We start from the raw sequence: 26,148 nt of genomic DNA, 5'->3' as shown, positions 1-26,148 counted from the left end.
GTAATGATGAATGAAATTATGCAAAAACTCAATCAACAGGATGAATAATTGCTTGCCCATCCAGTGCATTATAATATGTTGATTTGAATAAATTCAAAAGCAACAATATCCGGCGCGTTTCTACATCTTCGCAGTGACCAAGCAAATATTTGTACCATAGAAAAAAATTAAAAGTAACTAAAATAAGTTTGTTTGGTTATAGGATAAAGGAGACTGGCCGATTTTCCTTAAACTTTCGGTTATATTTTTAGGTGTTTAAAAATAAACGGCTACTTGAAAATATTTTGACAAACATTGCGTAATCACATGATGCATGCAACCTGTCAATCAAAATTTATAATCTCAACACGGCAAAACAGGAAAACAAAATGGAAGCCGCTAAAACGTTTTGGTGAAACAGAAAATTTGATGTTTCGTATCGAAAGACGAGGGATGTTTGGAGAAAGCAAATTATTTCGAAAATCTTTTAAAATTTAAATGTTAAATAAAAAAATAACGACAGGGTGCAAGTAGCGTGTGATTATCTCTCCCATAGACTACGTTTCCCTCGGCGCAATTATCTTGTTTCTTTTTTAGTTAAGGCCCTCCGAACGCATTCCCTTTTTTCTTATACAAACGAAAGATGAACACAGTACGACTGGATTTGTTACTTGAATTTAAAACATGGCATGGTTGTAACATTCAAAAATAACACTTTAGTTCAGTTTGTTTGTGATTTGCAATCACCGCATACAAAAATTCCTTGAGATTACTGAACAGAAATATTTTAAATCGTATTTCCAATAATTATCTGGTTAAATTTCTCTTGTTTTCTCTAGCATAAATATTTGCCTGGCCATTGCGAAGATGTAAAAACAAGCCAAATAATGTTGCTTTTGAATTTATTCAAATTAACAAATTATAATGCACTGAATGGGCAAGCAATTAATCATCCTGTTGTCTCAGCTTTGGCATAACATAACTGCATCTCTCACTGCATCCATCATTGAATCATTTTCTTCATCTGTAAATGTAATTAGAATGGTACAAGTTTCTACCCAATAAAATGCAATAGGAATATGTAAATAAATGTAACTTATTTGTCCAGCATGCGTGGCGGGAAATTGAAAATTAAAATAACATGGGTGATTTGTTCCATATACATCTCATTATACGCTCACGAGTTACCATGCATGTATTTTGTGAGTTAAGTTTTCTTGTGTGGGTGATGTTTTTTCTGACTGACAATTTAGACAGCTTATTAGTGGTATCGTGAGGTTAAACTCTTTTTTTATAAGTTTTATAAGCACATGATAAAGAATAAATAACTGCTTACCGCTTGCTGAATCTTGGTTGTATATAGTAGGCTACAATGGGGGAAGATGGGACCCTTAAGCACATATTGCCTAATATTTTCAAAATCAAAATAGATGACGGTTTTAAAAAATACTACTGTACTCTTTGAAAATTAAAATTAAGTCTAAACATTCTTTTTCTTGCTCTACTGCTATAGTTTTTAACATGTTACCTATATGCATTATATTATTGCATAACAATTGGTATTGTTTGAACGACAATGGGAAATGTTCCAACATAAACGAATAAATATTGTATCCAACAAGTGTATATGAACTTGTAATAACAGAAAACTGATTATAACTATTGATAAAGTTTTTATTTTTGTTACAAATTGGGTATTACTACTCTGTTTTTGGCACAAGCCACTTCTCATAAATTATCACCAAGTGCAAATAACCAAATTTCGAATAGATTTTCAAAATATTATTTTTTTATTATATCAGTATCTTATAGTTGAATATCCCCTGAGGTTTAAATTACTAATTTAAAAGCAAACCTTCCAAAGTTTGGCGGTGAAAACATACAAAACAACAATGTGGGGGAAGATGGGACTCTAAATTGAAATATATTTACATTAGCAGTATTCTACAACTTGTAGTTAACCTACCGAATTTAACAGGCTGTGCTAGTTTCTTTGCCATGTAAACTTCATATATATAACGTTAAACCGATATTTTTTTGTTGTTTTTATCTCAAATTAAAGTCATATTGACCCCTGCCTATTTTCTTCATGCTTATATCTTAGTGTTTTTTTTACAAAACTAAAACTATAGTTTTATGAGACAAAATCAAACTGTACGAAAAATTCAAGGTTGTTTTATGAAGCTATGAAACTAGTTTAATCGTTCGTACACGCAAACTAAAAAAATTCATTGGCTTTACTATGATTTAGCGAGCATTCAAAAATAGCACCTTACTATTTCGCATTATTTTACCTGTTCAAAGTATACCATTTCTATTTTACACATTTTTTTAATATTTAAAAACAGTAATCAGCTTTGACAGGCGTTTTATAAAGTCGTGATAATACTGTCGAATAATTCTGTAACCTTATTTTTCTGATTATCATTAAATAGGGGTCCGTAAAAAGAAAATTAAAAAAAAGTCTCGTCTGACAAAGTGTCCCATCTTCCCCCACCCTACTATACAACAAATCTGCGACGACGACGACCCCAGCCGGCATCAGTGGTTTCAGTGAGAACGAGGAGTCCGATGACGAGCAAAAGGAGAAGTGCTGACTTGTTCATCTGCAACATAAACTCGTGTAAGTAAAACGATACACCGCTTATACAAGCCACTTACTTTTACGTTGTGGTCTGTAGAAGACTGGTGGTTTGTTTAACAGAAACAGTGCCTTATATAAGACCATAAACAGTTTTTGAATAATTGCTTTGTTTAAAATAATTAAAAAAAAACGTTTCCCCATACGTCGTCCGTCTTTTAATACAAAACATCCGCTTTTCTGTCTGACGAAAACGTTTTGGCGACTTCCATTTTAGCTTCCTGTATTGCCGTGTGTTGTGATTTAAAACATTTGATTGACAGGTTGCAAGTAAATGCAAGTAATTATATGATGCTTGCAACCTGTCAATCAAGATTTATTATCTTAACATGGCAATATAGGAAGCCAAAATGAAAGTCGCCAAAACGTTTTCGTCAGACAAAAAGCGGATGTTTTGTATCGAAAGACGAGGGACGTTTAAACATTTTATAATAAATTCTAAGAAATAGCACAGCCAAATTTATCACTTACTCAACTTAATGCAAATTAACGCTCATTGACGGCGGATTCGTGATATATTTGTTCCGATGACCATTGGTTGAATTTATACTTTAATTGCGCTATTGCGCATGTGCCGACTAATAACCCTAATTGTTTGAAAACGTGAGGGCTTACCAGATAAAAGGTTAAAATTTTCAAATTCAGTTTACATGTGTACACAAAAGGCCAGGAGGTGGCATACCCAGGAACAAAAGGAGAACTCCATTTTTTCGGAGATGTAGCATTGAGTATAGCCATCTAAACAAGTATGTCGTAACTTGTTTAGTGTACTCTGATTCAAAAGTGTCATAGAAACACTCATGGCTCTGGCATTGAATAACCTTAATGGCTTACGGTGTGGTTTATATCCAAGCTACATTACCGATTATATGTATACGCACAGAAAATATACACGATCGTTTTCCCATGCTTCAGAAATTTTATATGGGCTGTTTACGAATCATCAATAAACTATTTTTGATTGTTGCCACTAAAATTCAAGTGCACATTCAGTCGTGCAACAGGGGTCGTGTGTTTATCTCTCATCTGTTAAAGAAAAAGAGAGTGCGCTTGGAGGACGTTAACTATAAAAGAGAAAGAAGTTAAATGCGCCGAGAGAAACGTGGGCGAGCGAGAGATACAAAACAAAACATTTGAAATTATATAAAGTGCTTAACGTTGCGCTGTTTGAAAGAAAAATACTTGGTTGGAGCACAATTGATAAATGTATCTTTATCGGTGGAATTTGTATTCTAATAATCCACACTGAGTCCCTAGGAATATCAGTACTGTTCATATATCAATTATCTCACGCATTTTTTTTTGTAGTTAGCCTACTGTTTGGATTTATTAAGATTGCTAATATTTGTGTATCTGCAATTCTGATAAATGGCGGCACTCCAATTAAGATGTAAAACAGACACAGGGACTCATAGACTGAATGCAAAGTTGTTTGGAACTTCAACATTAGGTGATTTGCAACTTGCAATCAAAGAAGCAATTGGTGTGGACAGTAACTGCCTCAAAATCATGATAGGTTACCCACCAAAGCCCTTAAACTTGTCTGACTCATCTGTCTCATTAAACGAATTAAAAATTCGGTCTGGAGATACTTTCACAATTGTTAACAAGGAGAAGAAAAACAAAACTGTTGAAGCAACTGTAGTAGAGCCACGGATGTTAAGAAAAGAAGTACCTGCCGACAATTCATGCCTGTTTTACAGTGTATTTTATGCCCTGCAGGGAAGATTAACAAAAAATGACTACCCGGAAGCCAAACGACTGAGAGCAGACATTGCAAATGTTGTTCGGTCAAACCCTGAGGAATATACGGAGGCTGTTTTGGGTAAAACGGCTGACGAGTACAGTGTTTGGATTCAATGTGATTCTTCCTGGGGTGGAGGGATTGAACTTTCTATTTTATCTAAGATTTACCAGGTCGAGATCGCAGCTGTGGACATTCAAACTTTGCGGGTTGATAACTATGGTCAAAACGCCGGTTACTTGACTCGTATATTCCTTCTCTATGATGGAATTCACTATGACCCAATGTATTTGGACTCTGGCAACCCTTCTTTACCCACCCAAACTATTTTTACAACATCCGATGACGTTGCTCTCTCGAATGCAATAAAAGTGGCAGAGGGGTGCCATAAAGCGAGACTATACACAGACACAGCAAATTTTAACTTGCGTTGTTTAACATGCAACACTCTGTTATCTGGCCAAACTGGTGCACAAAAGCATGCTAAAGAGACAGGGCATGGCAATTTTGGGGAAGTTCAATAAAAAAAATATAAAAAAGTTAAGCTCAAATAATATTGTTTTAGAACACTTAAATGAAATGCATGCTTTACCCCATAGTGGTCACATATATATTATTTTATATAGATAACATCCTACAAACAGAAATTTCTGAAAAAATGGTACATTTACCTACGCTATGCTACAAAAAATATTCAGATTCTTTATTATCCGTTTATGCTGTTATCTTGTGTTTTTATTCTTTGTTTGAAGCTTGCTGCTAATATACTGAAACGTTAAATATCTGTGGGACTATTTTGTTCTCTACCTTTAGAATTTATTTATACTTGTACAACAAAATACCTTGCACCATTAGAAACAGCTTGACCACTACTATTCTTGATAGTTGTTTCTCTTTAATTTATAGAGGTTGTGATAAATAATATAACTGTGATGAAACTTTCATGTAAATATGAAGAACTTTGAGCCAGCCAATGGCAACAGCATTGAATTTAAAGTTAATGGAAAAGATTATGTGGGTAAGATTTTGCTGTAAACAATTCCAACATTTTTTTATTATTAACATGCAGTTCATTGTTGCACTATTTATATTCTATATTCATAGAAAAGTGTGATGGATCATTAACTGGTGGATCTATATTTATTACTTTAATATTTCCACTTCAGTTTTCCATACATGTCACTTAAAATTGTATTTTTATACTTCAGTCTTGATTTTCTATATAAACACATTCGATTTTTTTATTGGCTCACCTTGTATAGAAACTGTATAAAAACGCAGTGTAATACTGACATTCCATCGGCCATCTGAACCAGACTCCATAAGAGGACGATACTCAATTGGATATAAAGTCTAGCCAGATGGCGGATGAAGCGCTCGAAATATACTACCTTTTTCATTCTAGATAAGCCACTCAAACTCAAACAGTATTTAATATGTTTATATAAAGAAAATAACTGTAGTATAAAAAAACAATTTTAGTGTTGTATGGGCTATAAATATTATAGTTATATATTTTGATTTACTAGTAAATTATGCCTGGTAGCTAAGTAACGAACATTTAAATTCACATAGTCCAAGATCCCGATCCTACAACATCCCTAAACTCATGGATGAGAATTCAACCAAAACTGACCGGAGTAAAAGTGATGTGTGAGGAAGGGGGGTGTGGGTGTTGTGTTGTCACGCTGCAAAAACCAAACGAGACTCCAAAGGCGGTCAACTCGGTAAGGTTTATTATTTGACAGTTCGCACTGTTGCTTTTCAAGAACTTTTATGAATGATTCGGTATTTTTGGATATTTGTATGTATAATTCTGTACTTTTACAGTGTAAAATTAATGGTAACTAAAATAGATAAATATTTAAAAAAGACGAGAGTCAAGAGACATTCCAACAAAGCAACAATTCTTAAAACACGCTTACGGATAAATGCCTGTTTAAATTTAATAGTAATTGTAAGGAAGAAGCATGGTCGCTACACTAAGCAGACAAACAAGCCATTTAATGTTGAATTAATTATAGTTAAACTTAATGGAAACAAAAAGCGTGTGTGTGAAGACGCCTTTAATATACTTTATTACTTATACATTTTTTTAAGTGCTTAATGCCTCTGTGTGCTGCTGATGGCTGCACCTTCACCACTGTTGAAGGATTAGGCAACCAACAAGATGGTTATCATCCAATACAAACTAATGTTGCTCAGTTTGGTGCAAGCCAGTGTGGATACTGCACACCTGGTTTTGTAATGAACATGTACAGGTTAGTTGATCCTTGATCAGTTGGTTTCTTGTTGTATTTCAACCATGGTTTAATGAAATTAAACAATATATATATATATAATAGGCCTTTAAATACTACAAAATTACAAATGCGTAAAAACTGAAAATAAATAACAGATTTTAACAAAATGTAAAATTGAATTTAGAAAAACGAAAAGGCACTTGTTTACATTTAAATAAAGAAACAGAAAATGACTTCTTCGATGTCGATTTACCCTCAGTATTCGTTAAGTTTGCCAAAGTATTTAATACTAAAAAAGATCATACAACAAAAATCAAAATTTGTTTGTTGATAGAACTGCTCAAATGAGATCTATAGGCACCACCAAAGTTTCAAAAAAATAACATTTGTGCATCTCCATCCATATAAATATTTTCATTTTCTATTGGTATGCGTCTTAATACACCTTAACACCTTTTTTTTTAACAGTCTCTTAAGTGAAGACCCAGCCCCCACACAACAGAAGATTGAGGATAGTTTCGATGGAAATATTTGTCGTTGCACTGGTTACCGTTCCTTACTCGATGCTATGAAATGTTTCGCATGTGATGCTGACCCTAATCTGCTTGCTCAGTGCAAGGATATTGAGGTATTGACACGTAGGTTGTTGGCACTAAAAGTCAAAATCTGAGGTGTTTATAGCCACCAAGCTTTTTAAAACGTAAGGGAGGCAGAGATAGTTAGATGTGCATTCTTTTAAAACAAATTTAAAAGCAATGTTTACAAATTTATGAAATGCAGAAAATTTCGAGCAAGGCCTGCCTACCCTGCCACTCCAAGTTTGGCGCCTATGGAGGTGTTACACTCATAGTTTAGGGTGTTACATTCACATTTACACTCATTGTTCCTGCAGAAATCATAGTATTGATGGCATACCGTTGCTGGACCTCTTCCACATAGAATAGAATACACTCATAGTTGTAAAACATTGGGAACCTTGTTTAATGTGTTGACTACTGTATACTTAGGCTCTGCTTGTTTGTATAGACATCTAACAGCGCGTCTAACTGTACCTGCCCCCCTGCATTGTAAAATTCATAAAAAAATATTGACATTTATGTTGTTTTCACCCAGGATATTGGTAAAGCACCTTGTAAAGGCAGCTGCAAAACCAATGTTGGAGTAAGGTCCATTAAAGTGAGCAGTGATGCTACTACTTGGTTGAAACCTACTTCCATGCAAGACCTGGTTTCTATTATGCAAGGAACCGATTCAAACCAGTTTAAACTGGTTTGTGGCAATACTTCATCAGGTAAATATTCATAGGCGCTGATTTTTTTAAATTGCAGAAGAGGCGACGTTTATGATGATGTCATTCGTTTTGCAGAAATTAGGAAAATATGATATATATTTATGAAACTGGCAAAATCAGGCAGTTTAACTTGTCACTGTTCTTTGAAGAACGATACAAATAACAAACAATAATCTTTTTATGCAATAAAAAATAAGTTGAGTATACAAAATTAGCTGCAAAATTTTACCTAACAATAAAACAAAATAATATAAATATTAAAAATTCGGCTTAAGCGTATTTAATATTTTTAATTTTAACAAATCTTTCTATATTTTGAATACCATCAGTATACAAAATCAGATGCTAATATTTGACACAAAATAAACTACACAGGTGTTTTTAAACCAACTAGTTTTCCCAAGTACTTGGTTGACATTAACTTTGTTCCTGATCTGACCACCACATTCAACTACTCAACTATGGTCAAATTTGGCTCTTGCATCACACTTAGCAGCATTGTTAAATTGCTCAAAGAAAAGACAAGCGAGTCTGTCACCTTCGCACCACTTGTGGAACATATTCTCAAAATTGCAGGCCTCCCTGTTAGAAATGTAAGATTTTGTCAGATACATCAATTATTTTTAACAACTATTGTCAAATGTTTTAACAATTGTTGTCAATTGTTTTAACAACTGTTGTTTTGTCGCTATATCTTGTCTTTTCATGTAAAAAATATTTTTAAACCTTCGCCACTGTAACTGAAGAGACGAATAAAGTTATTATTATATTATTATTGTACCTATTACTTAACGAGGTTTTCTGGCAATAGTTTGTTTTGTAGATATTTGTTTGTTTTCAGTTGCCTTAGACTCTTAGAGATTCTTTCAGAATTATAATACACCTGTCTGCAACAGCATAATATATCACTTGAATTGAACAGAACTTGCTCATCCTCGCGTGGCTGGGAATTGACAGTCGTTATAATATGTGTTCTGTTTCATACACCTCGTGCCAGCTTACAAGTTACAAAATATGTTACTTTGTGGGTGTTTGGTTTTTTTAGTTGTGGGTGACAATTTAGACAACCCATTATGGCCATTGGGTTGGAGCATTAAAACCTGTATGACTTTTTCTGTGTATATTTTCATTGTTGTATTACCCCCAGGCTGCATCATGGGCTGGCAACATGATGGTAAAACATTTACATCGAGAATTTCCTTCTGATGTCTGTGTGTTAATGGAAGGAGCTGGTGCAAAAGTCAACGTGCTCAATGCAGACACTGGTATCACCACCACATGCTCTGTGTTCGGCACAAACGGACTTATGAGCTTGGATATGAGCAAGAAAGTGAGTCAAGTTACACTAAATCTTAAATTCTGTTCTATGTGGGTGGGGTCATGTAGCGCGGTATGCCATGGGTCCTAGGATTAAAACCTAGGATTAAGGTCCTAGGATTAAAAATAATATCAAATGGAATTTTTTCAATAGTGTTTTTACTTGCCCACAATGGTTGAATGAATGTACTATATCAAAAGTACACAAGTGAGTCTAATTCCTCTGAATCTTAAATTAATTTCAAGTTTTAAATTAAAATAAACAATTTCAAACAAATAATTTTCACATTTTTGCTTGTTTATGTCTCAGGTGCTTGTGTCATTGGAAATTCCTAAACTTGTAAATGGAAGTGGGAAGAATCATGTTTTTATTTCCTACAAGATCATGCCAAGATCTCAGGTAGATTTTCAATGTGAATTATAAACTCTATATTTCCTGATACAATCAGAGTAATTTGCTTTTTATTTCTTGCACAAAAGTGTGTAAAAAGTTACACAATCGCTGTTAGATTTTATTAATTCCTGATTGTTCATCACTTTAAATAAGAGTTTTTTTAATAATGCCCTAGTTTATTCTTTGTTGAAATTGTAATAAATTCTGTGACTGTAGCGTTCATTTTATTTGATAAAGGAACTGACGATACCATTTAGGTAAAATATATATCTATTATGGTCTTTATAGACCTGTTGGGAAAGATGAGACACCTTTAGTACATAGTATCCAAATATCCTGATCGACAGTTTATGGCAGTTGTGAGGATACGGTTTTATAATATTCTGAATGTTCTTTACATAGGTAGAGGAAATAAAATAAAAAGGTCCCCCATCTTTCCCTACCATACTATATATTATACAATTTGGACTTGATGTTTATCTGTTACGTATTTTGTAGCATCAGATCCTGAGTTTGATCTTTGTTGTCATATTTGAAATAATGATGAAATTAATTTTTTAAAAACTTTTTCTCCGCTACAGAACGCCCATGCCTATGTGAACGCAGCTTTTTACACTGAAGTCATAAATGGCAAACCATCAAGTGAAATAAGGATTGTTTATGGAGGAATTAGACCTGATTTTGCTCGAGCAACCGAAACAGAGAACTTTCTTGTTGGAAAAGAAATATCAGATGCTAATCTTACGTGTAAGCACAAGTCTAATGCATCTACATGTTTAGTGTATAGAATATGCAGAACGTTTGCTCAAAATTTGCAGTGACATTGTAATAATGCTGTTACACAAAACAAAGTGAACCTCATTGATTAATGTGTTTAATGCTGTATGTGCATACATTGGCTTTGTTTGTATAGACACCTAGCAGCTGGGTGAATGAGTGTAACTTACTTTATCCTCGCGTGACACATACGCCCATAATAGTAGCAGCATTAAGCCTTGAACCCATTACCTGTTTTAGCATTAAAACTGTTAGTGCAAACCTGATCAAAAAAGCAACATGTATCAAAACGTATATGAAATAGGACTACATGTAAAATAACACTTTAAATAAATTGTAATTTTTCCAGCATCTATTAAGTTGCTTTCCCAAGAGCTGGCACCAGTTCAACAAGACCCAGTTGATGCCAGTGTTTCATACAAGCTTAATTTGGCCCTTGGACTTTTCTATAAGGTATTTGTAATTTTTAAATATTTAAAAATTAAATTTTCTCTGGTTTTACACTATCCCCCAGTTGGTAAAGATAGTTTTTAAAGTTACAGAAAAATGTGATCTTATTTTTTTATTGTATAATTGTATAAATCTCATTTTATTTTATTCTTACAAACTGTATTCGTATCATTGTGCTTTGACTTTAAACTTTTGAACTTTCCTGCATTATGAAACATACACTAAACATTAAAGTCATGTTTACCAACCTTTTATTTACAATGTTTGCACAAAGCACATGACTGGTGCATTATATTTGCATTGTAAGTTTTGTGTTGTAAAATAAACAAGGTTTCAATGCTTCAACATGTGATGTTTATTTTTCATGTTTATTTATTGGTTGTAATGTTTACTTAAAATATATCCAATTGCGTAGGCACCAACCCTCAGGTGGATGGGTGGGCAGGCCTACCCTGGAACTTTTTTGCACTGCAATAATCAGTAAACATTACAACCAATATGTTGGATTCGATTCTATAGAAATAGAATAGGCACCAAACCTGGGGTGGCTAGATGGGCAGGCCTACCCTTGTTTTTTTCTAACCAGCCCTGTATTTTTTCTAACCAGCCCTGCATTTATTTTCTTTTAGTTTTATGTTTCACTGTACGACCCAAGCAAGTTAGGTCCTGGTATTGAGAGTGCAATTACTCCAATGCAGCGACCGGTTTCCACCGGTACACAGACGTTCAAACCGGATCCAACCACTTACCCTGTATCACAAGATATCCCAAAACTATCTGGGATTCTGCAGGTTTGTAATAAAAAAAAACAAAAAAAAACACTCAATTTTTTTCATGTGATAGTAGCGTTAAATTAATACCAAAGCCAGCAATATCCCAGCATGTTAAAAGTTTCATTCATCTCTTATTTTGACCCAATCAAATTTATAAAGCCTTTAGATATAAGTGAAGGTAAAAAAATATCTAATAAATACCAAAACCAGCAATAACTTAGATACAAAATAGGATTTCTTATATTCTGTTACTTCTGCTACCAAGCATAATAAAAATAATGGCTCATCTGGTATGAAAAAAAAACATAGCATATTTTCAACGTTTCGTTTGCCATTCAACAATACTTATCACAGTTCCTGAGTCTTGCCGAATGGCAGACAAACCGTCAAATAGACCACATTTTTCCATACCAAATGGGCAATAGAAATATTATTCAAATTTAATTTATTCAATCCAACAGGCATCTGGTGAAGCTTATTACTTAAGTGATAGACTTCCTACCAAGGATGAGTTGCATTGTGCTTTTGTTACATCAGATGATGGGAACGTAGATATTGATGTAATTGATGATAAAGATGCTTCAATGATGCCCGGTTTTGTACAGATTATAACAGGTTAATCACATTTATTTTTTATGTCATACACCTATATAAGGTATTTCATACATTTTTATTTTATACCTAATAATACAACTTTATATATTGAGCATAAGAGCAGTTATACAGTTTTCTGTTACTTAGTAAGTATGACTTCTGAGACTTCATATATTAAGCATATAGTTTAAAAACCTGGCATTTTTGAACTGTAAAAAACTTTTCTTTGTTAGTTTTTAATCAATTTAGTTGTTTTAAATTGTTATTATTTATACATTTTTTAACAAAATAAATTTTCATGCACTCCTATTGTACCGCAGTCAAAAATTAAGAATCTCGGTTTAAAAACAATTATTTAACAAGTTATCTGTGTTTTTTTTTAATGTTTGAATATATATTTAAATATATACATATATATATATTAATATATTAACTTTTTTTTAATATTTTTATTCGTAGGGACTAATTTTCCAAGCGGGGTAAAGAACACGCATCTGTACCCCTTTGATACAAGCCAACCATTGCTTGCTACTGATCATGTGGAGTTTGCTGGACAACCACTTGCTATTGTAGTAGCAGGTAAATAAAATACTGTAAATAATTCGTGCACAGGTTTATAAAACAGAACGATTGTCATTGCTCTGCCAACAAAACTGCTTCAATTAAAAGGGCATATATAATAATAATTTTAAAAAGCACTTAACTTCATACAGTTTCTAAAAAAAACTATATTCTTTATATAAATATAATTAAAAAACATTTTTTAATAAATAAATAATTTTAAGTTTGCCCTATTACACAAATTTCATATGACTGTCTTTCAGTATTTGTTTGTCTGGAGTTCAATAAAAAGTGGTGACTATACTTACTTTGCAAAACTTGTTAGAATAAGTTTGTTTATAATGTTGATTTTAGCCAAGTACTTCATGCAGATTTGTGGACATTGCAATCTTTTGTTGCTACTTTTAATCAGTAATAATACAAGTTGTTCGGAAAATCACTGTGTACTGTACTGATAATTTTTTTATATTATAAAAAGTTAGTGTGTTCGGATTTAATTTTTTTTTTATTTCTGTATTGATGCCAGCGGGAGTCATTTTCAACATCATTTATAATTGTCATTCATACTTACCTTCTGGATTCTATACTGAAACATGTCTGTTAATAAATATGTAAGTGGACAGTGACTTTCCGAATATGCTGTAGGGACTCAACTTATAAAAGATCCCACATTCGAACAATGTTAGTTTTTTATACCATGAAATACTTTTTACTTTGAGTAAATAATTATTAATGGCTCTTTTCTAAGCATTGACAAGCAACAAAGTTTTACCTTTTTCTCAAAGTTTATGCTAAAATATCACATAAAGTTTCATGCTGTACATAAATAATGAGTTGGCCTGCCTTTTGTGTTCATTAACTCCTTTCTATTCCATTTATATTAGTTAGGTTTTTATTCAATATCAATGTTTATTATTCACTATTGCTTATTATGACATAATTGTAAGTAGTGCATGTTTTATCTAAATAAAATTTTATAAATCTATTTTTTAATTTTAAGTGGTGCATTTTTAACTAAATATATTTTAACAAATTTATTTTTTACATAGAATCCGATGTGCAAGCACGTCGAATTGCTGCTGCTGTAAAAGTTAGTTATAAGAACAAACAGAAAGCTGTTATCAGCATTCAAGATGCAATTGATGCAAGTTCATTTTTCCCGAGTGCAGAAAACAACTTTAAAATGGGGGATCCTGATCAAGCTATTGCAGATGCTAAGCATAAGGTGGGAGTTTGTTATTTTTAAGTTTGGAAACACTGGGTAATTAAAACAGTATTTAAGTTTCAAAACACTAGTTTTTTAAAACAGTATTTAAGTTTGAAACACTTTGTGTTTAAAACAGTATTTAGGTTTGGAAACACTGGATATTTAAAACAATTTGATTAAAATAAATGTTTTATGTTCGCTACTCATTTCATGTACAAACATTGCAAAAACTTTAAAAGATGGTTGTTAATTGTTCAAACTATGATCAGAAAATATTGGATCTAGGTGCTAACAGTATCCCATCTTACCCCACCGTACCATAACACTTATATTCATTCGAATCGTGATATATAAACATTTGCATAGGTAACAGGAGAATGTGAGCTTGGACAGCAATATCACTTCTATATGGAGACACAGTATTGTAGAGCTGAGCCAACCGAGGAAGGCGGTTTTAGCATTGAAGCTGCAACTCAAGGACAATCCTGGGTTCAAAATGCCATTGCATATGCATACAGCTTGCCGTGTAACAAGTATGATAACAAAACTTTGCTATTTTTAGTAAGATTTAATATGGGTGAAGTTCTATGGTGAGGCATGCCAGGGGACCTGGGATTCCTGTCAGAGCTGACCCATTTTATTTGGGGGGCCATAGCAATTCTGACAAGCAAATTGGGCAAACTTTTTATCAAATTGAGACCACAAATGCCATACAACACCCATATGGACTATCATGTTTGTATTGAAAACGTCCCAAATAAGTGTTCCATGCTCTGCCCCTTTGTTTTATAGTTTTTTTTTATTTAGCTTGTTTCTGCATATCTAAATCCTCACATTTCTCAGAATTGAAGTGGCAACCAAGCGGGTAGGAGGAGCTTATGGCGGCAAATCAACAAATTCATTGATTACATCTTGTGCTGCTGCTCTTGCCGCTTATTGTACAAGGAAACCTGTTCGTTTCCATGCGGATCTGAAGACATGCATGTCAACTTATGGAGCAAGGGTACCATATCTGCTTAAGTACACAGTTGGTATGTAAATATATGTAATATCAATAATGTATTTTCGCTTTTCCAGCAGAATTTTTTTTTTCAATTTGTATTTTCGCTTTTCCGGCATAAATTTTGCCAACAGAATCGTGAATACTGTAACACAACTCTGTGACAAAATTAGAATTTTTTATAAAAATACATTTTCATCCAGTTGTATTAAATAAGCTGTTCAAAAAACAAAATTAGGTGCTTCTATAATGCTTATTTAATTTACTCCCAAATATTTTTTATGAATTAATTCTGAATAAAACATCATAAAATATTTTTGTGAAATAATTCTGAATAAAACGTCACAAAATATTTTTCTGAATGAACGTTTTAAAATATTTTTCTGAATTAATTGTAAACAAAATATCACACAGGTTGCGATGACACTGGATTAATCCAAGGCCTTGATTGGACAATTTACACGAACAGTGGCCCGACAACTATGGACAATGAGTCAGACTTGGGAGATCTTCAGTCATTTGGTGACAGTGGTAAGTATGGTATTTTTAAATGGGTGAGGTCTGAGGTCCTGGATTTTATGCCAGACATGGCCTATTACCCCAGCACTGTACACATTCTATTCTATATGGGTGAGGTCTGAGGTCCTTGTCAGGGACCTGGGATTTAGACAAGATACAGCCCAATGAACCCAACGCTACCCACATTATACTTAATATGGGTGAGATCTGAAGTCCTGGGATTTATGCCAGATTTAGGCCATTACCCTAACACTATGACTATGACACACATTTTCAATATGGGTGAGAATGTGAGATTCCTGTTTGGAGACCTGGGATTTAGGCCAAGCTTTGCCATTACCCAAACACCCAGACAGTTTGCATACATCTAAAAAGAGCATGACTCACATGCAACTCATGCTCTAGTTTTTACTTTGCTGTGGACAGGACACATATACCAGTCAGTGAAGAGCATTGAACTCTGATTGTTGGGGTTATGATTAAAGTTGTTATATCTGCCAGTTTTAAATATTTTTAAACAATTTTTATTTTTTGTAATAATTTTTAATGCTTTTTTTAAAAGTATTATATTATTGTTAATCATTTTTTTCTGTTAATGAAGTTGTAATTTATCTTTCAGCTTACTTCTGTGAGAATCGTAAATACAAACTTGTTGCATGCAAGTCCAACATACCTTCCCCAACATGGTGTAGATCACCAGGTACTTTTATAACATTAAACATAACATAATAGAGGTATTATAGTGAGGTGGGGGAGATGGGACACCTTTGGAACATAATACCCAAATATCTTGATCGTGTTTTTAAAAATTAACAACGGTCTATGGAAGTCGTGAAGATACAGTTTTATAATTCTTCGGATGTTTTTTGTTTACTACCAAATGGGACGAGAAAATAGAACGAAAAGTTGCCCATCTTCTGTCATCCTAATGTTATATAAAAGTAATATAATTATTTTATAATATATCAAAATAGATATAATTTTTTATATGACACAAAAAAATAAAGTTATTCTAAATATACATATATATATATTAACCCCCCCCCCCCCCCTACACACAGTCAGCTTACAGATGATTGCCTTTAATGAGGTGATGGTTGAGCACATAGCTGACCAACTTAACATTGATCCAATACAAGTAAAGCAAGTGAATCTATATAAACAAGGCCAGCATAACCTCTACAATGAACAACTGTTGTTCTGTAATATAAGAGATATTTATAACAGTAAGTCTTATATAGTAGAAATATGTGATTTTGCCTTTTAATTTAAAATTAATTTAAAACATACATTTTTTAAAATATACGAATAACAGTATGTGTGACAAAATTAAAAATAGAATATAAGAACTGTATGATTTTGCATATTATTTAAAACATAATTTTTTTCCCTATATTTTCGAGATGTATAACAAAATTCAGTAAATAGGATTAAAAGAAATATATTTTTTACTTATAAATTAAAACATTTTTTTGCTGTTTATAATTCTTTTCTTTTTTTGGCCGAATACTTGCTATTTACTATAATGTATGTGCTTACTGCAGAAATGGTAATAAGTTCGAAATTATACCATGTGTTTTGTTAGATTTAATTTTTGTACAAACAATTTTGTATACAATTCATAAACATATTGGTGCATGACATAAAAATAATTACTAGTGAAGAATCCTCCCCCTATGTTGTCTGCCAACCTCTAACTACTAACCCCTAGCTAATAACCGCTACCAACCTCTAACACTTTCCACCAGCTTATTCTGTACAGAACTGGAGAATTCTACTTTAGTGGCTAAAACAATATATATATTAGTTTTATAATAATATCTTGACAGATCTGTTGTCTGAATACAACATCGCTGAAAGACAAGCTGCTATTGTAACTTACAATCAAAACAACAAATGGAAGAAGAGAGGTCTTGCTGTCACTCCAATAAAGTGGGGGTAGGTCACCTTTGTATATTACAACTACATATAAAATACATAAATCCGCCGATCTGTCGAAGTGGTTAACGTGCCCGCTTCAAAGCTTATCGCTGTTATCATTGTGGGCGTATGTGTCCTTGGGAAAGACCCTTAACGGCAATTGATCCAACCCAGTTGTCACTAATGGGTTGTCCAAATTATCAGCCTAAAACGTTAAGAACCACTATTTTAAAACATTTATGTTTTCGCTTATGGGTTGTCCAAATTATCAGCCTAAAAGGTTGAGAACCCTTGTTCTAAAACATGTATGTTTTTGTTGAACAGAGTATCATGGAGCTGGATGAAACACACAGTGTTGGTGTCCATATGTTCAGATGATGGAAGCGTGATTGTTTCACATGGAGGGATTGAATCAGGACAAGGGATTAATACAAAGGTGCGATTTTGGAATCAAATTTATATTCTATATGGGTTAGGTTAATGCTTCTGTTCTATGTGGGTGAGGTCCTTGTTCCTATTTTATGTGGGCTAGGTCGTTAATTCTGTTCTATATAAGTAAGGTTCCTGTCAAAGGCCTGGTATTTTGATTTAGCCCATTACCCAAACACAGGCCACTTATGTATGTCTTTCATGTAACCAATGTAACTTAATTTATTAGATTTATTAGATTTATTAGTTTATTTTGAGCATGTTTGCTAGTAATACTATACTAAAATAAGACAAACTGTAATAATAGGAATACTTACCCAAACAATTTGGTTTAAATATAAAAAATATACTAACATTTAAAGGATTTTAAAAAAAATTAAGAACCATTTAGTTTTAATAATGGTTAGCGTGACTTTTTCCAAGGCCATATAAAAACATAATACCAGAGTAAAACTTGTTTAAGCTTTAAAGTGGGGTTCTAAAACATAAAAATATCACCACTGTTTCAAAAATTGAGGCAGCACGCCACACCTTGCACCTCTAACGTTACACCAATAGCAAAAATTGATACTCTTTTACTTCTGCTCGCTTGCATGTATTGTTGCGTTACATTTCGTAGTGTCCTGCCAGATGACAGACAAAACGTCTGGAAATACACTACGTTTTTTACCAAATAAACCGGTAAAAGACCAAGGACATAAATGAATTAAAAATCACTTCATGTTGATCCACACACAGGTTGCACAAGTTGCTGCATATGAGTTAGGCATACCTATGGACAATGTAATAGTTCAACGAACAACTAACATTACATCAATGAACAGCGATGTTACTGGCGGAAGTATTACAAGTGAAATCAATTGCAAGGTAATCATAACCGAGAGTATTCTGTTACTTCTGCTGCAAGGCATTAGTCACTTTTTAGCTGGAAATAATCTTTTAGCGAAGTTTTTATGCCAAGAGCCACTAAAAAGGCTATTTACATTCATAAAAATTTGGAGTTTTTTTAGATAAAAGTTTGGAGTAATTTTTTTCTGAATGCTCCATGCACCATTTTTGTGTGTGTTCAATTTTGAGCTATAAATAGAATATACCACAGAAACACAGAGTCGTGCATTAAATAAAACAATCTGGTTGGCAAAAACAAAAATTACTTTTTGTAATATTTTATCTGTGAGAAAAAAAAACTAAATATTATTTTATTAGCACTTCTGCATTTTTCTTTAAAATACATTTGTTTAATAGAAATATAACCTCAGTTACATATATTTCGATACTAAATCCAATAACTTGCATTTTGATAACGGTTAATTAGCATTGTTATATCCCCGCATGCAGGCAGTGATAGGGGCATGCAAAATCTTGAAGTCCCGTATCCAGCCAGTCAAAGATAAGATGGATCCTGCTTCTACATGGAAAGAAGTTATTGCCAAATGTTATGAGGATGATATTGATCTTGTGGTGTCTCATATGTATGTATTCTGTTACTTCTGCTACCAGGCATAATGTAAATAATCTTTTAATGGCTCATCTGGTATAAAACGTAGTGTTTTTCCGACGATTAGTCTGCGATCCACAAGACTTCATCAAGGCATGACACGGCAGAAATACACTATTTTATGCATTTTATACCAGATGAGCCTCTAAAAGGGTATTTATATGTATAATTAATGTTTTTATATGTTATGCTGAATTTTCAGTTTCATAACTCTTTAAATAATCTTTATTTTCCACCAATTGGAATGAGAAAATAGAATAAAAGGTGTCCCCCCTCCCCCCCCCACAAAGGTTTCCCACCTTCCCCACAAAAGTGAGCCATCTTACCCCACCCTACTATACTGTGAGAAACATAACAAAGATAACAACACTGTATTTGCAGGGTAACTAAAGATGGCGGAACAATACGTTACAACTCGTATGGCGCTACTGCCTCCGAGGTGGAGTACGATGTATTGACAGGCGAGCATCAAATATTAAAAGTCGACACAATTTTTGATTGTGGTATCAGGCAAGTATAGTATGAATTAACGTGGAGTTATTTGGTGCTGTGTTTATATAGTTGCTCAATACATTTTGCTTCAGTACATGAGTAATACAAGTTAGTCTATATTGTCATTGCATAGTCATGCCATTTATTATGCATGTTGAACAGATAAAAAAATAATCCAAAGAATTTTTCACTATAAAAAAATATTCAAACCATATGTAGAATATGTAGAATTTTTACATTACTTAGTTTAATCCAAATAACATAGTTGTTCTATTTGTCCTAAGAATATAGTTTAACTAAACTTCCATTGTATTATAACAGCATGTATTTGCAAAATGTTTCAACCGATAAAATGTAAACTATTATAATTTTCTCACAGTTTAAACCCATCAGTTGACATTGGACAAGTAGAGGGAGCTTTTGTTATGGGTATTGGCTTCTGGTTGATGGAAAGGTATGTAAGGGACGCAGATACTGGTAAACTTCTTATTGATGGAACATGGGAGTACAAACCCCCAACAACTAAGGTAGGAACCATTTATTTGTGGAATATAAAACACAGAAAACTTTATGAAGTAGTGCGGAGAAAGTTATCAGAAGAAAATTGTTTGAAAATTATCTTTTGTGGGCGTATGTGTCCTTGGGCAAGTCACTTAACGACTCCAACCCAGGGGTGACTAATGGGTGGTCTGGGTTGTTAGCCATTGCCTAACCACACGAGAATGAATAACATAAAGTTATATTTATTTATTCAGTTATTATGGTGACTCATAAACTGACACAAGGTGTATAAAATCGAACACGAACAAGTTATAATGACTGCCGTTTTCCGACAATGCTATCATTTGTTTAATCAAGTTACACAAACTACACAGGACATTCCTATTAACTGGAACATTCAGCTCCTTAAAGATGCTCCTAACCCACTGGGAGTGCTTCGTTCTAAAGCATCAGGTGAACCCCCCATGTGTATGGCAGTTTCTATTCCATTTGCATTGAAACAAGCTTTAACATCAAGCAGAGCCGACCATGGAATAACAGGATTCTTTCCGTTGAGTAAGTGCCTACAATGGCTCGTGTGTTTTGTTATATTTTAGCTGTTGTTCCACTTTATATCTCTGGCGCACGAGGAGTATGAAACAGAACACCCGTGTTATAATGACTGTCTTTTCTTGGCCATGTTAGGATAAAGCAAGCGTCATTAATTGTTTAGTTGTTTCTATAATTTATATCTTGGTCCAAAGCAGAAGCAACCCATGTGTAACTTTGTGGGTGTTGGTTTTTTTTCTCTGACAATTGTTCACTGGGTTCTTAAGTTTAAAAATTCATTATTTTTGGTCAAAATAAAAATTACACAGTTACTGTTCTGTTTTGAAAAACCTCGCCCACATATTAGCCGCATGTTTCTTTGCTAAATAAACATAATGATTAAAAATATTGTTTTTAATTTTTTTAATTTCCAAAAAAAAATTTCAAATAAAGTTTTAATTTTCAGAATTTCCTGCTACAGTTGAAACGTTACATGAGTTAGTGAAACTGGATCCCGTGACCAACTTCACGCTTCATTAATTACCATGATTATGCTCGTGATTTCTATTTCCATTCTGTAATAATCCTATCACGCCACCGCTGTAAGAAAATCTAATTTTCATTTGTATTTTAAGTTCCATTAAGCATAAATTCCTTAAGTTTAAAGTGTAATGTGTATTTACCCCTAGCCTTACATTGTGTAATTTTTTAGGTCAATTCAGTATCAATTAACCAGTAGAAATTATTCTGCATCGCAAAGACCTTACATTTAAAAGTTATGAAATAGAAGTAACAAATATAAAAACTGCATCACACCTTGATTATGTTAATATTACTGTTAGATACTTGGCCAATGTAAATGTTACACAGTAAAATTTTTTGGCAATCTTTTACTCGATGCAATATTTTTACGCGATGGATATTTGTGGCAATATTTTTCTGCACGCTGTAATTTTTTGGCCATTTTTTGCAATTTAACCAAGAAAAAGCATATTTTACTGTAGCCTACCGGTGTTTTGTACTATGCAGGTCATTCAAGTTCAATATTTTTATTTATGCAACTAAAAGTAAATATGTATTCACTTATCTATAATATTTCTGTAAAACGGTGATGTAGTGGTACTACTTAGTAATTGTACTTTTAAATTGTGTTGGTGATTTTCATGATTTGCCAAATAGTGTTGCTTATGTTTAATGATGTTCTTTTTAAGTTAAACAGAACTTTTTTCGGTAGTAGAAAAATTCCAAAACCAGAATTAGCATGTGTGGTAATTCGTGAATCATGTAAAATAAATTATTCATTCTCAAACAAGAGAGCACAGGTCTAATGAATCAGCACGTTTTAATCAATGAATGAAATTTGTTTCGTCTCTTTGGTCACGATAACGAAGAACAAGAGAGTTGACAAAAGCGAAAAGAGGGGTAGTAAAGGTAAACAACGGTTGTTAAAATACACTTTCTGATAAAAAGAAACGAAATAATGTTTCGGACAAAAGGCGATGACCGTTACACCCTACAGACGATACAATGTGAAAATTAAATAAATACTTAGAAAAAAGGTATTAAAATTAGCAGAATTTTAATAAACAATTTCACTACAACGGTCAACTAAGTTTGATTAAAAACAAACCAGTAGTATGAGACAGTGTAGCAGTAGGTAGAATACATTTATTAATCACGCTGTAATTACGTACTGTTAGAAGTTAATATTAATTAAATAGTAGAGTGGGGAAGACGCGGCACCTTTAGCACGTAATATCCAAATATCCTGATCGTGTTTTAACCAATTAACAACGGTCTATGGGAGTCGTGAGAATACTGAGTTCAAAGCTCGCCCAGCAAACCAAATATTTTTTATTTATTTTCTTTTGATAATACATTGAAAAGTTATTGTTCTGATCTCCCATTTATATATTTACTGTGACGTAAACATTAATCATGAGTTTGATTGTCAGTTTCGGAATGACATGTCTCCACTCTCTATGCTGTTAACTAGAAACTTTTAAATAATAAATATAACGCGTTCTATATGTGTTATTTGTTAATTTTTTATATGTTGTTAAAGAATGAACGCAAAAATTAAAAATTGAAACATGTGGAATAATCTTGTCAAAGAATAGGAACAACTGTCCAACGAAAAGGATGTATATGACTACTTACGTGCTCAACTATAACAAGTGTTTGACGAAAATGGATCTACACGGCCCCTTGCGTGCTCAACTATTCTGTGCTAAAACACACACAGGGTGAAACGTGGGGAATTTTAATCATTTTGATTAGCCGACGTCTCTCGCTTTCCGATGATTCCCCGGGCATGTAAAACGCCGTCCTTACAACACGTTGCAACTGTACAAGCCAGTTTGGATGAAACAACGACAAAGCAGCACTCTTTGGAACTTAGTGCAGGATTACATTTGTTTCTTTTACAAGAGTTAAAGTTAAGTACTATTGCTACTGTTTAGTATAATACACAATCATAAACTATGTTTTTATTTAGTTATTTATAGTGTTCCTAATTATAAACTTGTAATTACAATAGAATAAGACTATTTATGAGTATATTACATAATTATGTATAAACCTATTACTATAATTTTAGTATTGTGCCTTGCGATTGGTATTCTTATTTTATATTTAATCTATTTTTAATACATGTATTTAACAAACTTATTTCAGGATTTTCGCTACGGTTCGTATTTTAGTCACCATACTGGCGACGTGACATCGGTTTTCACAATCGCTGCGTTACGTCACAATTACATCTGTATGACATCGCGTCATAACCGCTTCGCCATCGCTTGCGTTTATTACGTCATAGTCCGGTTTTCGCTCGAAAGCAAACGTTTGCGACGTCACATTGCGTTTTTTTCTATACGCTTGCTTTTCGCGACATTTTTTCATGGGGCCCCATGCGCGCTTTGTGTCGTCGCAAAGCACATTACTTTTACTTCATATTAATTGTACTCTAAAATATATTTGTGCTGTAATGTAATGAAGTTGAAATGAAGCTTGAAGAAGAAAGATTTGGTAAAGTATTATTCACAATAGGCATTATTACGTACACCAGTTTTTTTCTAGTTGACATCAAAGATGTGACGTCACGAAGTCGTGATGACGCAACAGAAGAACTCACTTCGTAAGTTGCTTGGTTTCGTCACAATCTTTATTTTGTAAAACAACTTTTTTTGGTTTCAGAACCTGGTATGTGACGTCACTGGAATCAAGATAACTGAGCGCGATTTGGGAATGAAGGTAATTGTGACGACATAATATTAACCGGCTTTTAACAAATATATCATTACAGAAAAGCCGGTGTATATATAAGCTGCAGAAGAAAAGCGCAAGGTAGCGTATGTTTTCCATTAGTATTACCACGAAGAAGGCAATATGTTGCCAAAGTTAGTTCCCAAAGTAATTAATGTTTATTAGAAGTTTAAAACAATTTGTACATCACTATAGATTAGGGTGGGGAAGATGGGACACTTTTATAATATCCAAATATCCTGATTGTGTTTTAAACAATTAACAATGATCTATGGGAGTTGTGGGAATACGGTTTTATAGTTCATTAAATATTTTCTGTTCACTTCCAAATGTAAAGAGAAAATAGAATGAAAAGATGTCCCATCTTCCCCCACTCTACTATATAAAATAAACCGGTGAGGATAAGATGTATCGTTTGTAATAATACTATACAGTAGAGTGTAGAGCCAAGATGGATTCTGTTAGGCAAATAATGTTTCCTATTTCATAATTTAGTATTTAACAATTAACAACGCTCTTTTCTAGGGGATACGGTTATGTTGAATATTCTTTGTTTACCTCCAAATTGTACGATTAAAATACACGGACCGTTTTACCCCAACCTAATTTACATTTGTTTTGCAGACGAAGAGCAAAGACGAAGACGACGATTGAGGATGCCGGTTTGAAGTTTTGCTTAGGCTTAGGAGTTGCGTGTTGTTGGGGTGTGGTTGCTGGAGCACTCTTACAGTGTTGCCGGATTTGTGCTTGTCTCTCATTTTTGCTGCACCTAACGTGGACAGCTTTTTAGTTAGTCACTACTTTAGTGCATTTTGCATGTCTATGAAATATATGCAGTGAAACTATGGCAAACATCTTGCTGGATCGGATTTTGTTGTTGTACACTTCATTGAGTGTTTCTTCTGCAAAGGTCGAATCTTTTAGCGATTCTGCATTGTCCTAATCACTCGATAAGAACGACATGTTGGTAGACAAATACTTGAGTAATATCCACACGCTTTATAATATACACGCAGTTAAACTTTTATATTTGATATCCCTCATTTTTCATTAGATGATTGTCCCCGTTAACCTAGCTGTAACTTTTTTTTAACCTAGCTAAAACTCTTTTTTTACAAAAGCTTAATTGTGACGCTGGCCACGTTACAATTACGCTAAACGTCTATGGGTATTTAAATCCCAGCGTTCGGTGCGGTTATGTCACTGTTTTAGACTGAGTTACGTTACGGTTGGGTTGTTGCGTAGACGTCGCCGCCAGTGATGCTACGCTACTTTTAGGTCACTACCGGTACAGTGATGCTACGCTCGGTTATTTAGGTCACTTTTAGTGCGGTTCGTAACAACCTGATGCAGTTTCATGACGGTCGAAGCGGTGCTTAACATCCGAACGATATTATATTGCGTGAAGATACGACGAGAGTATCGCGGTATCAAAATGGCGACTTGTCAGGTGATTGGGACATGCGGAGCCGTTATTGGCTTCGACTCCTTGTGGTCGGACATTTAATAATTTGTACACTGCAGCTGATTATCCTTCAGGATTTAAACCAAATTTTCTTTGAACATGTTTCAATGATTATGGCCGCGTTAATTATTTTTTGTAATCGTTCCATTTTTGGATTTGATTGAGCTGTTGTGTGTATTGCATGAATTTTGCACTTTTTTGTATTTTGCCCATTGTTGTAATATTTTTGTCTTTTTTATTTGTGTCCGCACATGTTTATGTGCATTTGTTGTAGTATTTTTGTCTATTGGGGTTTCTTTAACCTGCGTGGACAGTAACATCCCGCAAGGGTTTCTCACCTAAGCAGAAACCCACTACCATTGGCTGGGGGCTTGTCGTGCCGTAGTGGCTTTCCACCAACGCCAGCCATATTAATTATGAAGGTATTTTAATCATGTTTTAATTTTTCAGAAGGCAATAACTCCCGGAGACTTTTAGCGACTTTTCTTTAATTTGCACCGCCCTAATGTTATTGTACTGCTATAATGGTATTCTCGTTATATTTAAATGCATTACCAATAA

At 33.6% G+C, this 26,148-nt stretch overlaps 2 protein-coding genes and 1 long non-coding RNA gene across 3 annotated transcripts; all 3 read left to right on the top strand.

Moving 5' to 3' along the window:
* Positions 1 to 3,892: 3,892 nt before the first annotated feature.
* Positions 3,893 to 5,271, top strand: LOC100178793 (ubiquitin thioesterase OTU1). The gene has a single exon (XM_002126701.5). The coding sequence runs from the start codon at positions 3,989 to 3,991 to the stop codon at positions 4,886 to 4,888; it is 900 nt and encodes a 299-aa protein (XP_002126737.1). The 5' UTR covers positions 3,893 to 3,988; the 3' UTR covers positions 4,889 to 5,271.
* LOC100181207 (xanthine dehydrogenase/oxidase-like) lies at positions 5,253 to 22,172 on the top strand. The gene is made up of 27 exons (XM_002120897.5): positions 5,253 to 5,382; positions 5,940 to 6,091; positions 6,465 to 6,625; positions 7,076 to 7,235; positions 7,721 to 7,898; positions 8,274 to 8,491; positions 9,046 to 9,228; positions 9,526 to 9,615; positions 10,191 to 10,356; positions 10,736 to 10,839; positions 11,466 to 11,627; positions 12,071 to 12,224; positions 12,663 to 12,782; positions 13,814 to 13,989; positions 14,338 to 14,504; positions 14,815 to 15,002; positions 15,386 to 15,502; positions 16,110 to 16,190; positions 16,552 to 16,716; positions 17,320 to 17,428; positions 17,735 to 17,846; positions 18,578 to 18,706; positions 19,178 to 19,311; positions 19,719 to 19,847; positions 20,209 to 20,356; positions 20,705 to 20,885; positions 21,325 to 22,172. Exons 1-27 carry the CDS (start codon positions 5,316 to 5,318, stop codon positions 21,396 to 21,398), a joined length of 3,825 nt encoding a protein of 1,274 aa, XP_002120933.2. The 5' UTR covers positions 5,253 to 5,315; the 3' UTR covers positions 21,399 to 22,172.
* A 1,549-nt stretch (positions 22,173 to 23,721) lies between these two features.
* LOC113475463 lies at positions 23,722 to 25,930 on the top strand. The gene is made up of 4 exons (XR_003397216.1): positions 23,722 to 23,994; positions 24,054 to 24,110; positions 24,163 to 24,203; positions 24,747 to 25,930. It is a non-coding gene; the product is annotated as an uncharacterized LOC113475463 (long non-coding RNA).
* The last annotated feature ends 218 nt before the right edge of the window (positions 25,931 to 26,148 follow it).

This window comes from Ciona intestinalis, unplaced genomic scaffold (genome assembly GCF_000224145.3).
Source record: "Ciona intestinalis unplaced genomic scaffold, KH HT000542.1, whole genome shotgun sequence".
Taxonomy (NCBI): domain Eukaryota; kingdom Metazoa; phylum Chordata; class Ascidiacea; order Phlebobranchia; family Cionidae; genus Ciona; species Ciona intestinalis.
This window is presented reverse-complemented; position numbering and strand designations above follow the sequence as displayed.